Genomic DNA, 14,516 nt, shown 5'->3' with positions numbered 1-14,516 from the left:
ACCAAACTTTTCCGAGTGGTGAAGACCAGAAGTGATTGTGAGGAGCTCCAGAAGGATCTCTCCAGACTGGCAGAATGAGCAGCAAAATGGCAGATGCGCTTCAATGTCAGTAAGTGTAAAGTCATGCACACTGGGGCAAAAAATCAAAACTTTATATATAGGCTGATGGGTTCTGAGCTGTCTGTGACAGATCAGGAGAGAGATCTTGGGGTGGTGGTGGACAGGTCGATGAAAGTGTCGACCCAATGTGCGGCGGCAGTGAAGAAGGCCAATTCTATGCTTGGGATCATTAGGAAGGGTATTGAGAACAAAATGGCTAATATTATAATGCCGTTGTACAAATCGATGATAAGGCCACACCTGGAGTATTGTGTCCAGTTCTGGTTGCCGCATCTCAAAAAAGACATAGTGGAAATGGAAAAGGTGCAAAAGAGAGCGACTAAGATGATTACGGGGCTGGGGCACCTTCCTTATGAGGAAAGGCTACAGCGTTTGGGCCTCTTCAGCCTAGAAAAGAGACGCCTGAGGGGGGACATGATTGAGACATACAAAATTTTGCAGGGGATGGACAGAGTGGATAGGGAGATGCTCTTTACACTCTCACATAATACCAGAACCAGGGGACATCCACTAAAATTGAGTGTTGGGCGGGTTAGGACAGACAAAAGAAAATATTTCTTTACTCAGCGTGTGGTCGGTCTGTGGAACTCCTTGCCGCAGGATGTGGTGCTGGTGTCTAGCCTGGATGCCTTTAAAAGGGGATTGGACAAGTTTCTGGAGGAAAAATCCATTACGGGTTACAAGCCATGATGTGTATGTGCAACCTCCTGATTTTAGAAATGGGCTATGTCAGATGCAAGGGAGGGCACCAGGATGCAGGTCTCTTGTTATCTGGTGTGCTCCCTGGGGCATTTGGTGGGCCGCTGTGAGATACAGGAAGCTGGACTAGATGGGCCTATGGCCTGATCCAGTGGGGCTGTTCTTATGTTCTTATGGGCTGTTAATGTGTGCGCAGGGGAAACGTAAGCCAATTCTTAATATTGTTGGTGTGTAAAGTACTGGCAAGAGTGAAGCTTGTCAGTGAAGCTTCAACTGCTTTTTGAAAAGTATCTCCCAGAATTGAATTTTCAAAGCCCGTCTCGAAAACATTTAAAATGGAAAAATTCACAAGCCTGCCATTTTTGCCAAATTTTGAATTCACCTGCAATGTAATTTGAGCTCTACCAAACTCCCCACAACTCAAGGCCATGCATTATTAGCACTGATTGTGTTTGTAGCATGTCTGTTACCTAAGCAGCTCAGGGACTCCCTCTTTTAACTATTACAACAGCCCTGTGAAGTATGTTATGCAGGGAGATAGTGCCTAAGGATTGGGGGGTGGGGTAGATGATTGGGCTGCTTCCTGGGTACAAGAGGATACCTTAGACCAGGGGTGGACAAATCCTGGCCCACAGGCCATTTGCAGCCCCTGGGGACCCCAAATCTGGCCCACAGGGAGCCCGCACCTGAGCATTATTTTAAATCCCCCCCCCCCCAACTGCCTCTGGACAACTTATGTCTCAATGTGTTTCGGGCTTGATTTGGCTTGCTCTGTATGTTTTCACTGTGCAAGAGGTGTGTGGCAAACAGTTCATAGTTCTCATGTGGTTCTACTTGCCTGTATTATAGTTCTTATGTATATTATAAATTAGCTCAGTAAAATTCATTCATTCATAACTGTTTCATTTCTAATGCATTCATTTATGTAAATTTATGTAAATCAGGGGTGCTCACACTTTTTTGGCTCGAGAGCTACTTTGAAACCCAGCAAGGCCCGGAGATCTACCAGAGTTTTTTTACAATGTTCACGCCATCATAACATATAACATTTATGTGTACAATGTATGTTGGTGTACCTTGCATAACCGCATGAGCCAATATTGCACAACACAACATAATTAACTATAAACATTGTTGTAATTACTTGAGTTTACTTTGATGACTTGCACTGAGGTGAATCAGCCAAGGATGCATAGTCCGGACAGTAGCTACTGACAGCCAGCCTCAAGCACACTTCCAAATGTTCATCAGTCATGGTGGAATGGTACTTGGACTTAATGATCTTCATGTAGGAAAAGGCTGACTCACAAAAATAAGTGGAGCCCTTCCTGCCTCAGGTGCTCTTATATCCCTGAGGGCCCTATTGCCTTCAAGTGGCTGCAGCTGTGCAGCACACTGTGCTGGATGCCCAGGCCTTACCCTTAAAGGGGCCACTGCTGACACCACATCTACCTCCTCACCAGATCTTCCTCGATTCCAGTACAAGTGGGGGGGGGAGCAGATCTCTATACAGACCAGTGCAAAAACAGGGGAAAGGTGTGGGGGAGGGAAGATCTCTATATAGACATCACAGCAAGACCAGTGCAAAACCCCTTGCACACAGAACCAACAGATGGAAGTGGGAGGGGGGGGGAGATCTCCATACATACCAGTGCAAAAACAGGGGAAAGGTAAGTCAGCCCCAGTAGAGTCAATGGGGCTCACTCCCAGGGATGCGTGGACAGGAGAGAAGCCTGCCAGCGGCTCCCCTCCCAGGGAGGAGCCTGCCAGGGGCTCCCTCCCTGGGCTCACTCCCTGGGCTCACAAGCCTGCCAGGGGCTCACTCCCAGGGATGCGTGGATGGGAGAGAAGCCTGCGAGCAGCTCCTCTCCAGGTCTACTCACAAGTCAGCCCCAGTAGAGTCAACTCACTCAACTGGGGCTCACTCCCAGGGATGCGTGGACAGGAGAGAAGCCTGCCAGCGGCTCCTCTCCCAGGGAGGAGCCTGCCAGGGGCTCACTCCCTGGGCTCCCTGGGCTCCCTCCCTGGGCTCACAAGCCGATTGCGATCGACTTATTAAGCACCCCTGATGTAAATTTATGTAAATTTGAAATGTAAATTCATTCATTTTTCCCCGGCCCCTAACACAGTGTCAGAGAAATGATTCGGCTCTCCTGCCAAAATGTTTGCCCAACCCTGCCTTAGACAAAAGAATTTCTGCAGGCAAACATTTGTTCATTAGAGCAATCCTCTGACATAACATGGGTACGGGCCAAAGTTCCCTCTTCTCTTCATTTATCACATTTTTATCTTACCCTTTTGAACTCAAAGGAGCATTTATGGTCCTCATAGCAGCCCTATGGTTGGTCTGAGAGTAGGCGCATGGTTAGCTGAAGCACTGAGCATCATGCCTGACAGGGGATTTGAACTCAGGTCTTATTTTGGCATGCTCACCACGACACCAGCACGGCAGGAGTCTCTCCTCTTCCTTCCTCAAGCTGGTTGCCCTAGCTTGAGGGTGTGAGCATGGGCCAGGAGAGTTGCCTACTCCAATACACTGGACTCCACGCCCTTCTCAACTGTGGAATAGGACCCAGTAGGCCTGGCTCCTTGCCCAGCTCATCGTCGCCCGCTCCTCTTTCTTCTCTTTCTTCAGTTTCTTGGCAAAGAGTAACCTGATGCAAGGACGTGCCGAGAGGCCTGTAACAGGCAGGTGGCACAGCCTGGGTATTAGTTTATTTGTTAATCTCAGTCACCATTTCCACTCCCCACCCCGGTGGCTCAGAGATTCTTTCCTACACAAAGGTAGTAGTGGAAGCTGCATTTGGCCTCCCCCCCCAGGCTCTTCCCTCCCCAGTAATGCGCTTGCTGAACCCTAACTCTTGCTGCTACCATGGGGAGTGCCTGGCTATTGGCACCAGCTGTGCCCATGAAACGCCGCAAAGGAATGTGGAGCAAAATGCCAATTTATTGGAATGGTGGCAGGAATAAAGAACGAGAGGGCAGGCTGCTTTTTTTCTCACAGTGTTCCTGTGCCTTTAGCAGCAGGGCAGGCAGAACTTTAATCAGTGCAGTTTTCCCTCAGTGCTGGTGTGAAATTACTGTGGCCCCTGGGTCAAAGCCTGGCTCTGGGCCCACCACCCCATGGCCACTACTGCCAGTGGATGCTGGAGCTTCAGAGGCCAGCCAGGTGGTCCTCTGATAGGTGTGGGCCCTCAGCCACTGCCCCACCTGCCTTCGTCCTGCTGACGCCCATTTCCCCTAAAAAGGGATGATGTGGCAATGAGGAAACCCTTACCTATTGAATGTCTGCCTCTTGTGCTGTTGTTAACAACACAGGAGCCCAGCTGGAGCCAGGGAGGCTGGGAAGTAGCCCCAATATGCCACCCTGGGTGACAGCAGAGATGCCAATTGGCAGTCAGGTTCATTTGTTTACAATCATGGGCCTTTGTAATGCAGGGATGTAAGCCCAAGAGGCACCAATAAGCCTGGTCCCAGGTGGGGAGGGCCTGGCTCTGTGCCAACGGTGCAACCCCACGCTTCTGATTTAGTTGCCCCACTTTGAGGATCCTCCCTTCTTCCCTTTGGCTGCTGCAAGAACACAGACAAGAAACATGCCTTACTATGGCAGGGCAAGCCCCTGGTACTCCCCTTATCCCTCCTCCCAATCTGTCCCACACATCTGGGTGGTCTTGTTGGTAGTTGTGGCTAAGTGGAGGAGTTGCTGCTGCCACCACAAACAGTGGCACTAAGGTGGAGGGGGGAGTAGAAGCCCAGTCCTTCCTACCCCCAGGAAGAGGGACAGGCAGCAATAACTGCTGTTGCCCCTCCTTGTTGATGACTGGGAGGCTGCTTGGGGTCAGCTGTTGCCTACAGATCCTCCGGGGTGACTTGGATCCTGGCAGCTGCCCAGAGAATCTGACCTCTGAGGCCGGTAAGAGAGTTTTACTGGTCAGACCAGTCAAGTGCCGGCATTGTCATCACCCTGTGCATGTTAGAAATGAAATACTTGGGTAGGTGCTTTACTGGCATCTTCCTGGGCTTTCTTTTATGTTCTTTTCCCTTTCTCCCTGGGCAGGAAATTACAGTTCACAATTCACTCCGCCCCTCTTCAACCTCCCTCACATCCCTAGTGCTCTGGCCCCAGCTAGTGTCTTCTCAGGAACAGACTCCAGGAAACAGCTTGGATGCCTTTCCCTTGTTTTCCCCCTCTCCCCCCCTTTCTGTAGGAGGTGTTTTACCACAGAGGGGAGGGGAGGAGGGCTGGGGAAATTCAGAAGATGGAGACAACACCTTGGCTGCCTATAAAGAGGCCACCTCACTGGACTTAGTAGAAACAACTGTGACAGCCCTAGGGCAAAAGAGGCAACAGGTGGACAGGATTTTCTTTCCTTGTACAGAAAGAAAAACCAGGAAGGAATAGCCAAGGATCCTTCAGCTGGGGACCACAAGAGGGAGTTCAAGAGGGTAGAGAGATTCCTTGGGCCTCCACTTGGGGGCAACAGCAAACATCTGCAGGAAAGAGATACCTTCAACAACCATTTGGGGGCGACAAAGAGAATTTGGCATTTCTACTGGTGTTCAAAGCTTCTGCAGAATTTAGCTAGCCATGACTCTTTCTTTGGGTACGTGCAATTTGGGGGGGGGGAGCCAAAGATCTCTCTCTCTCTCTCTCTCTCTGTGTGTGTGAAATGGAAACATTATGATTTTACTATTTGTGTCAGATTTTATATTAATATTAAGCTAGCATGTGCTCAGTACAGTATGTACACAGGTTTTGGGTTTTTTTTGGCATGGTTTACCCTTACAGTACAGTGCGGTGGTGAGACCCTTTGGTGGTTCAGCAAACGGCAGTACTTCAGGTGGGGGTGTGTGTTCTCTTAGGTTAATTTAGCATTCTGTCTTATGTTAAAAAATAATCTTGCAAATAAGAAAACAGCACATCTGGAAGAAAGGCACCTTGCTCTGCTAATTTTTTTTCTTGGAGAAAAGGGGTGCATATTTTGCTTGCAGGTGCTCTCTGCTTCCATTGCCAGACAGGGAAGATTTCTTCTCTCAAACCTACAATCCATTCCAGCTGTCAGAACTCCTTTAGCTGCACGGTAGAACAGGTCTGTGTGATGTTACTTGGTCTGTCTGCCACAGATGTTCCAAGATACTGTTCAATGGGAAGATCCTTGCTACTCAGGGCAGAGCTGTTGTGCCTCCTGAATGGTGTTGCACTTAAGGATGATTTACTTTTATTTTATTTACAAATTTATACCCCGCCTTATCCCCCTAACAGGCATTCAAAGCAGCCAAGAGGATAAGAGCTAAGCCGTGCATTATCTTTAACACTTATGAGTTGGACCTGACCCTACTTTTTAAATTAAGAAGAGGAAGCAATTTGCAAGATAGAGGAATGCAGGTCTCAAGATTGCTGCAGCCAGTCCAGTGTAGCCCAAGACCTCCTGGCACTGAGGTGGCATGGCAAAAGCTGCCCCCCAAGCTAGTGATGCGCCATCCTCTGCTCCTCCCACTCCCTGCATTGGAAAAGTAAGAGGGGGATGGAGCAGAAGAGGATGCATGGAGGAGAGAGTTGAGCTAGGCTGCAATCCTAACCACACCTCCCTGAGAGTAAGTCCCATTGAACAAAATAGGACTTACTTCTGAGTAGACCTGGTTAGGATTGTGCCCCTAGAGTGTCTCCAAGGCACTAGTCTGGCCCAATCCAGGGGATGGGAGGAGGAGGAGCAGAGGTGGCAAGTGGAGGTGGGTGCTCTCTGTCAATCTGCTGCCTGAGACGTCCGTTTTCCTCAGTCAGCCTCCTGGATGGCTGCATTCTGAGAGAGGGTGTGGTGTCTCCTTCTGAACAAGACTTTTTTTTGCAGCCAGCAGCCTCTTGGTCATCTGCGCCTTCCTTTTCCACGTTGTCTCCCCTGACCCCAAGTGTTCTCTCAGTGCCACCATTGCGCAGACCTTCAACCTCGCCCGACACATGAGAGTCAACAGCACCGTCCTTCTCGACACCTATGTAAGAGTTTTGCTTGACAATATCTGACCAGCGGGAGGTATAGACTAGGTTGTGTGTACATTACTTCAGTGGTTCTCAAGCTGTGTTCTGCGAACTTTGGGCTGGCTTGGAAGCTTATCTGTGGTTTCTCAGTGAGAACATCTGTATCAGTACTGACAGATATTTCTGTGGCAGGCAGCTTGCTCATCATGACCATCTTCCCCTGAGATCCAGAGTTGAAGGGGAGTGTTGGGTGTGTTCTAGATTACACTCTCAGTTCAAGCAGGGCAACAGCGAGGCCCAATAATCCTGGCCAGCATATGGACATGTCAAGCAGCCTTATGCTGGCTCAGACCACTGGTCCATGTAGGCCAGCCAGTCACAGCCTTTTCCCAGCCCTGCGTGGAGATGCTGCCAGGGACTGTATCCAGGACCTTCCATGTGCAAAACAGGTGCTTCTCCTCTGAGCTGTGGTCCCTCCCTCCTTGAATGCATCCAGAATCTTTGTTCCTCACTGGACAAATTGGGGGTTGGCTAATGGTAGGAAATATGAAAATCCACTGCTTCACACAACTGTTTACAAAGCAGTTTTTAAAAATATTCTTTGTCAGACCCAAATTCTGCACCAAAAAGTACTGCTACTTGCATAAATTATGCAAATACAGCATATTTGCATATATTTTCCTATTTGATTTAATTTTTTCTGCTTCTGTGAGTCCCAGGAAGTGATATAAAGTTATTGCAGGGAACGAGAAACTAGAAACCCTGTTCAGAGTCACCACTCCCCTGACAACATTTCCAAGCCTGTCCTTACAACGTGAAGGGCTAGAGCAGTGTTTCTCAAACTGTGGGCCGGGACCCACTAGGTGGGTCACGAGCCCATTTCAGGTGGGTCCCCATTCATTTCAATATTTTATTTTTAACACATTAGACTTGATGTTACCATGGTATGTGACTGCATTTGGGGAAATGTGACAGATCTGTACTTTGAAAAGGTTACTATGTTTATGCTTTTTACTCCTGGATAAGTGTGGGTAGGATTACAGCCTCGAATTGTTAAAAAATTTCCCTGCTTAATGATGTCACTTCTGGTCATGACATCACTTCCAGTGGGTCCCAACAAATTCTCATTCTAAAAAGTGGGTCCTGGTGCTAGAAGTGTAAGAACCACTGGGCTAAAGGCCTGCTTTGTTTTATGAAATGAAAGCTGAGATTCTGGGCCCAGGATCGACTTCTGCACTTGCCTGGTCTGATTGCTTGAACCGTGGAGCACATATAGTTCCATGTATACAGAGGATGTTGTTTGGTGCAGGAAGCTCACTTTGAATCACAAAGCCCTAAATTTGAAGCTTGAAACCAGTTTTCAGTGTTGAGGGGATGGTGGGTAACTCTGGGGTATTTTCATGTGTATTCTTAGAGCATTTTTGGAGGTGAGGCTTAAATCTTAGCTTCTCTCAGTCAAACTGAGAAAATAAGCCTTTTCTTTCTGATGGCAGCCAGTCAGGTGCCTCTGGAAAGCTAGAGCCTGAAGGTGACACTATTCCCTGTTGCTTGTCCCCAGCCTCTGTGGATATAATATTTGTACTGTATATGTATAATATTTGTATTGTTGAGCTGTGATAGGCATGGATGGGTGACAGAGGGTCAGGCCTCTCTGCCACACGTCTATCTACTTTTTAAAAGTCTTCTAAGGGCCAGATTGCACATTACGTTAAATGTGAATTTAAGCTCTACATCTGGAAAAAATCATAGCAACAGTGGAGGGAGCAATCAGGATTGGGACCTTGACACATAGCATGAGGTATTTAATCCTCCTTACTTGCACCATAGTCCTGATACAAATCCCCCCCCAAGCCTGCCGCATACAAACAGCAAGTATATTGCAAGTTAGTGGTGAGCAGAGCACATGATTTAACCAAGCAACCTGCATCAGAGACTGTGGAGGAAGGTCCTAGGAAAGCAGCTGAAAGCATGTTGATTCTGCACTCCTGATGCTTTCATTTTCCAGGGGATCAGGAGCAAACTTGCTTCAACTGCAGGAGGCTGCACACAAAGACTGTGGACAGTTTCATTGTTCCTTCAACAGTTGTTCATGGGCTTTGCAACATGATCGAAGCAGAGGAGATTCCTGCCTTCCCCTTCAGAGTTTAGAACAGCAGACAGTTCCCCAGGTCCTTTGCCTTTATTCCTAGTCTGTGGACAGTGGCCAGCTGCCCAAGTATTTCCCATGCCCCACTTCCCACAACCTGTCCAGGCATAAGAAGGCAGATGCGATGAGGTCAACGCAACCCAGGGCTCAGGCATCCAGCCAAGCTGCCATTCTCCACGTAAGGGAGAAACTAACTTAGGTGGAACTATGGTTGGTTAGTTCAGGAAACAAGAGGCCTGTTTCTCTGTTTATTCAGCCCTCCCTGCAAAGAATTCCAGAGGGATGAAGGAGCTGAGGCCACCCCCCAATGACTAAGAGGTGACAAGGCAGAGGCGTGCATTTCCCAGACCCCCTGGAGCCCACATACAGGGGCGCTACAACAGACTGCTTGTAATGTTCCACCTCTTTGAAATCCTACCTTAAGACCTAAGAAAAATAGCTGGAGAACATGTGTCACCTCTGTTTTTCTGGCCAGAATCCAGCACTTTTAGGAGAAACTCGACAGGGACAGCTTTTCTTGGCACAAAGGTGCCAAGGCTGGGGAGGAGGAACAGAGTGAAAGAAGGGCAGAGAGTGGAAAGAGAGAGAAATTGCTCTCTCCCTCTCAGACTTCTAGGACTCAAGTTCTGCCAATGGAACCAGAAATATGTCTGTAAGACTTTTGTGTGGTACACTAATCTATACAAAGCTATTAGCTTACATTTTTTAAAATTGAATTAATGAATGAAGGAGTCACTCTTCAACATAAAGAACCTAGGATGGCATTCAATTAGAATGACAAAAATGAAAACAATATACATTCAAACATAGCACAGCAAAGAAAAGGCCATCAACCAGAAGATAAGAGCCAACAGAACCACAAACAAAACTAAAAGCAGTTACTCTATATGTCCAGGTGCCTGGACAAATAATCATTTTCTGTAACAGCAAACTCAACTCTTGAGTGTCAATCAGAATGTAGTTATAACAGGACCATGCACAAAGTAGTTTCTGCACACTTACTCAATTCCAGAGGTTTGCAGAAATTAGGAACCATTAAAAACAAACCCTTCAAGTGGGTTTTTAAAAAAACCCCAAAGCTTACTTTCTTGGAGAGTTTAAGAGCTAAACAAAGTGAGTGTGGATTCCTGGACAGCAAGTCTGCCCTCCTTGAGAGTGCAGTGTTGTGCCCTTGTTTCCTGCCCAGAGATAGGGCAGGTCCAGTCAGGAGAAGGGCTGAGCAGTAGCCCCCCCCCCCCGCCAGTCACTTCCTTTTGGACTTGACCGCAGCAGCAGAACCACTGAAGGACTGTAATTCCTCAATTCCTAGCCCAGATGCCTGTGCAGAAGGATGTCATGGTCAATGACAGATGGCTTTAAAAAGAATTAGATGAACGGAATGTTCATCTAGTAATGCCTATATGCTATGAGACAGAAATGGACTGTATGAACTTGGACTTCTGGCCGCTGATCCCACACTGTGGACAAACAGCAGGGGAAGGCCACCTCCATCATGCCTAGCCACTGTTGGAGCAGAAGTGGTAGAGCTGTGGTTTGGATTCCACAAAGCAATTCTTCTGCTCTTAGAGAAATTCACAGAGGTGCAGAGTTCGAGAAACAGGACAGCAGACTGAATTCAATGGAAATGTTGGAATGTTGTTTTTCCTTCTCTTTTCTTTCCCACCTTCATTCCATAAACAATATATATGTTTGTCTTTTTTTCCATTCCCAGTTGAGGCATCAAGGTACTCCATTTAGCGACCCTGATTTTGGTGCCCAAAGACTACACTATGAGGGGGTACCTACGGCTGCCATCCCTTTCCTAGAATGGCGGACCCTTAGCAATGACAAGCGCCTGGAAAAGAACTATGAGGCCTATTTTGCCTTGTCCGAGTTCCTGCAGCTGGTCTGGGACGATCAGTCTGAGCTCAACTCCGGTGAAGGTGAATTGCTGGAGATGCTGAGAGTGACCCAGCTGCACATACAAGGCCTGCTCAGCAACTTGACTTGCATCATGACTGCCATGGGTGTTCCAGTCACCCCTAGAGGTGACTCACTCATGTTGGAAACCACTGGAGTAAATATATTTGAGAAGAAGGTTCGGGGGTACGTGGTATGCCACACGTACAAAGAGTGGATAGATCGGACAGTGCGAGACTTCTCTCTTCTTGGGGAGAAGTTCCCAGTTTAAGGATTACTCAGGGCATAGGGGGTGATCCCCCACACCAACTTTCTTATCCCAGATTCCTTATGGAAATAAGCTTAGGGAGAAGACAAAAGGATCATGTATAGAATGGTGGGGCCAACCCTAAAGCAATCTTGTTTTATTCTACCCAAATGTATATTTTCCTCTACAGAGTTGAGCTGTGAAAAAACTAGCTCTGCAGGTTTGCAGCAGGAGCTGGTTATATACAGTACTGATTGTATATAGCTGTGCATGGTGCTAATTGGCTTCCTACTCATGATGTCAATGAGAAACCCTTCCTCAAATCCTCAGAGCAGTGTTGCACTTAATTAAAAGGTCCTTTTCCTTTTTAAAAAACAAATGAGGCAAAACATGAAGAAATAAATGCATGAATGTTAATGTAATGCTTAATGAATGTATTAAAAGGGCAGACTGCCTGCCCAAAGCACAGACAGAGGGGTGGGGCCAAGACTGAGGGCCAAACCACAATTTGAGTTTGCTGTTATGCATGCCTGCCATTTCAGTTGTGAATCCATGCTCAACCTGTGGCTGGGGGACATATTGTGAGTTTTCTTTTTCTATGATGACTGACTGCACCCTATGAGATCAGCTTGTGCATCTGTACACAGCTAGTTCTCAGTTAGATCTCTTGGATCTATGCTCCCTGCTTTAGCACTGTGTCCTTCTGGGGATGGTCTATTATTTTCAGTGGCAGACACTTAGGCATATGCTTAACTGGAACTAACTGGATTTCAAACTGCTTTATTGTATGTGTATGTCGTGAGAATGGATGATGGCCGGATCCCAAAGGATCTCCTCTATGGAGAACTCATGCAAGGAAAGCGCCCTACAGGTAGACCACAGCTGCGATACAAGGACATCTGCAAGAGGGATCTGAAGGCCTTAGGAGTGGACCTCAACAAGTGGAAAACCCTGGCCTCTGAGCGGCCCGCTTGGAGGCAGGCTGTGCAGCATGGCCTTTCCCAGTTTGAAGAGATACTTGGCCAACAGTCTGAGGCTAAGAGGCAAAGAAGGAAGTCCCATAGCCAGGGAGACAGACCAGGGACAGACTGCACTTGCTCCCAGTGCGGAAGGGATTGTCACTCCCAAATGACAATCCGAATGAATGTGGCCTTTTCAGCCACACTAGACGCTGTTCCAGAACCACCTTTCAGAGCGCTATACCATAGTCTTTCGAGACTGAAGGTTGCCAACTCACATATTGTATGTGTATCTACTATTAGCATGTATACCTGTGTGTGTGATTAGAGTGTTATTTATGTCACAGATAAAAGTTTACATGGGGTATTTATATACTATTTAATCAGGGACAACAGTAACTTATTCTGTATTTCCAATGTTTTGTACAGTCCTGGAATGCATTGGAAATCTTTAGGAGAAATGGAAAGAGAGTAAAATGTTTCAAGGGGCTAAGGATGCCCTTTTGCTATTGCAAAATGGCAATAAAAGAGAGAGTTGAATTAGATCCTTCAAAGGATGGCTGCCACAAACAGAGGTGTCATCACCTCAGGGTCAAAGCAGAGGGGTGTGGAAACGTATGCTAAAGAGGCATGCTTGGAAGGCCATTTTTGTTCCAAAATATGCCCCCCTCCCGGAGCTGTATTTGCTGCTATGAGGCAAATAGCTGCTGTAGAGTGATTTTTAGGAAGAAAGCAGTGTGAGAGGAAAAGACGTAGTTCCCCCTCCATGCTTCAAGAGTGTACTGCTCAAGATTGTACTCCTTGTGGCTCTTTTTAAGGAAAAGAGGTTCACTTCTGCTTTAAGCACAAGTCATAAACTCATGTGAACACGTGTGGTTCATTTGAACCTCGCCATACATTCCAGTGCATACAACTCTCAGTCAGGAGGCAGTCCTGACAGGTTGGTTCACCCATTAATAAAGATCAAGCGATAACTTGCATGCGTGATTGAGCCATCACAGGTACAGTGCCACAGACTGAAATTTCATATCTTCTCATATCACATGTATCATCACCATCAATGCTTTCTTCATGCAAAATACTTTCCCTTGAAGTCAGTTCAGTTGCCAGTAATCAAGGGCTGGTTCATACGTACACATCTGTCATTTAATTGCTCTACATTTGAATGCTGTACTGTATACTTTGTGCCTAGCAGCAGAATACAGTATGTGAACTATCTTCCTCCCCTCCCCCCCAAGCCATTGCATTTGAAGCAATGTGAGGGGATATAGAACTTTTATCCTTGATGGCCCATTAGTCACCACTTGATATGCAAATTATATACATGCAGGTGTGAAGCACTTCCAAAACTTTCCTTGGACCTAATGATAGCGGATAGTGAGGTGAATGAGTAGTTATTATCTGTCTTAGGAGTCAAATGAGGTATACACTGATATTTGCTCTTGTGGCCACCTCTGGGGACAGGACATTGGGGTATCAGGATAAAGGGGGTTTATATTCTTAAGAGAAAACATAAGTCGCTCTTGGGTGGAATAATGTAGCTTTAAAAAATGCATTTGGTATGGGATGAAGAAAGAAATTACAGAGAAGAGAGAAGGAGTTTATTTTGAAGGTTTTTATTTTGTATGTTATCTTTATTTCATTTTTTTAAGGTTGAAAATAGTATATATTTTGGTACTTTGACAAGCATCTATGTTACTTTCAGCATTTCTTTGGATGCATTTTGTATCTGGGACTTTATAAAATTTTATATGAATATAATTCTTCTTTGTATAATAAAATCACATTGTAAGTGTTGAATGAAATGTTCTTTGTAAAAATGTGGCCATTTCTGCCACAGTAGTGTCACTCAACAGAGTTACAACTAACCAGACCTGAAATAAACATCTAAAGCAAGTGTAAAAATGATGACTACAAGGCACATGGTGTAGTTTTACAGCAGAAACGGACAGGACTATCCTATAAACTGATAGGAGACTGCCTGAGATGAAATAAGTTGTAACATAAGTTGTCAGGCAGCCCAGTCCTAACCTGCACTGGTACAGCCAGGCTGCATTACTTGCACTATATCCAATTCAAGTTGAGAGGCAGCTGGAGGTCACCTCAGGGTAAGGGAGTATTTTCCCCTTATCCTGGCACAGATGACCTTGTTGGCAGCCTTCAGTCTCTGAAGGTTGCCAACCAGGTCTTCTGTGCCAGGGTAAGGAGAAAATACTCCCTTACCCTGAGCTGACCTCCAGCTGCCTCTCAACTTCACATTATGTATGAACCCAGCCAAAGTGTCTCTGAAACAAAATTGGAGACGTACTTTACTGTAAAACCCAGGCCTGGCCTACGCATGCAGCAGATTAAGTTGGGAATAAGGTGATAAAATTATGTGGAGATAGAATGGATATTACAATTTAGATCAGTGTTTCTCAGCCACTGGTATGGGTATCACCAGTGGTACTTGGTGGTACTTTGGGGATCCCT

The 14,516-nt window shown here is 46.6% G+C and overlaps 1 protein-coding gene across 1 annotated transcript; it reads left to right on the top strand.

The window, feature by feature from the left end:
• The first annotated feature begins 5,407 nt into the window (after nucleotides 1–5,407).
• LOC136653516 (cardiotrophin-2-like) lies at nucleotides 5,408–11,109 on the top strand. The gene is made up of 3 exons (XM_066630409.1): nucleotides 5,408–5,423; nucleotides 6,669–6,811; nucleotides 10,651–11,109. Exons 1-3 carry the CDS (start codon nucleotides 5,408–5,410, stop codon nucleotides 11,107–11,109), a joined length of 618 nt encoding a protein of 205 aa, XP_066486506.1.
• The last annotated feature ends 3,407 nt before the right edge of the window (nucleotides 11,110–14,516 follow it).

This window comes from Tiliqua scincoides, chromosome 5 (assembly GCF_035046505.1).
Source record: "Tiliqua scincoides isolate rTilSci1 chromosome 5, rTilSci1.hap2, whole genome shotgun sequence".
Taxonomy (NCBI): domain Eukaryota; kingdom Metazoa; phylum Chordata; class Lepidosauria; order Squamata; family Scincidae; genus Tiliqua; species Tiliqua scincoides.
Note: the sequence above shows the minus strand (reverse complement) of the source record. Positions and strands in the feature narration are given on the sequence as shown.

Excerpts from the sequence above, each read along its gene's own strand:
- LOC136653516 (XM_066630409.1), top strand. Across the intron at positions 6,812-10,650 it reads CCGTCCTTCTCGACACCTAT|TTGAGGCATCAAGGTACTCC; the intron begins GTAAGAGTTTTG and ends TTCCATTCCCAG.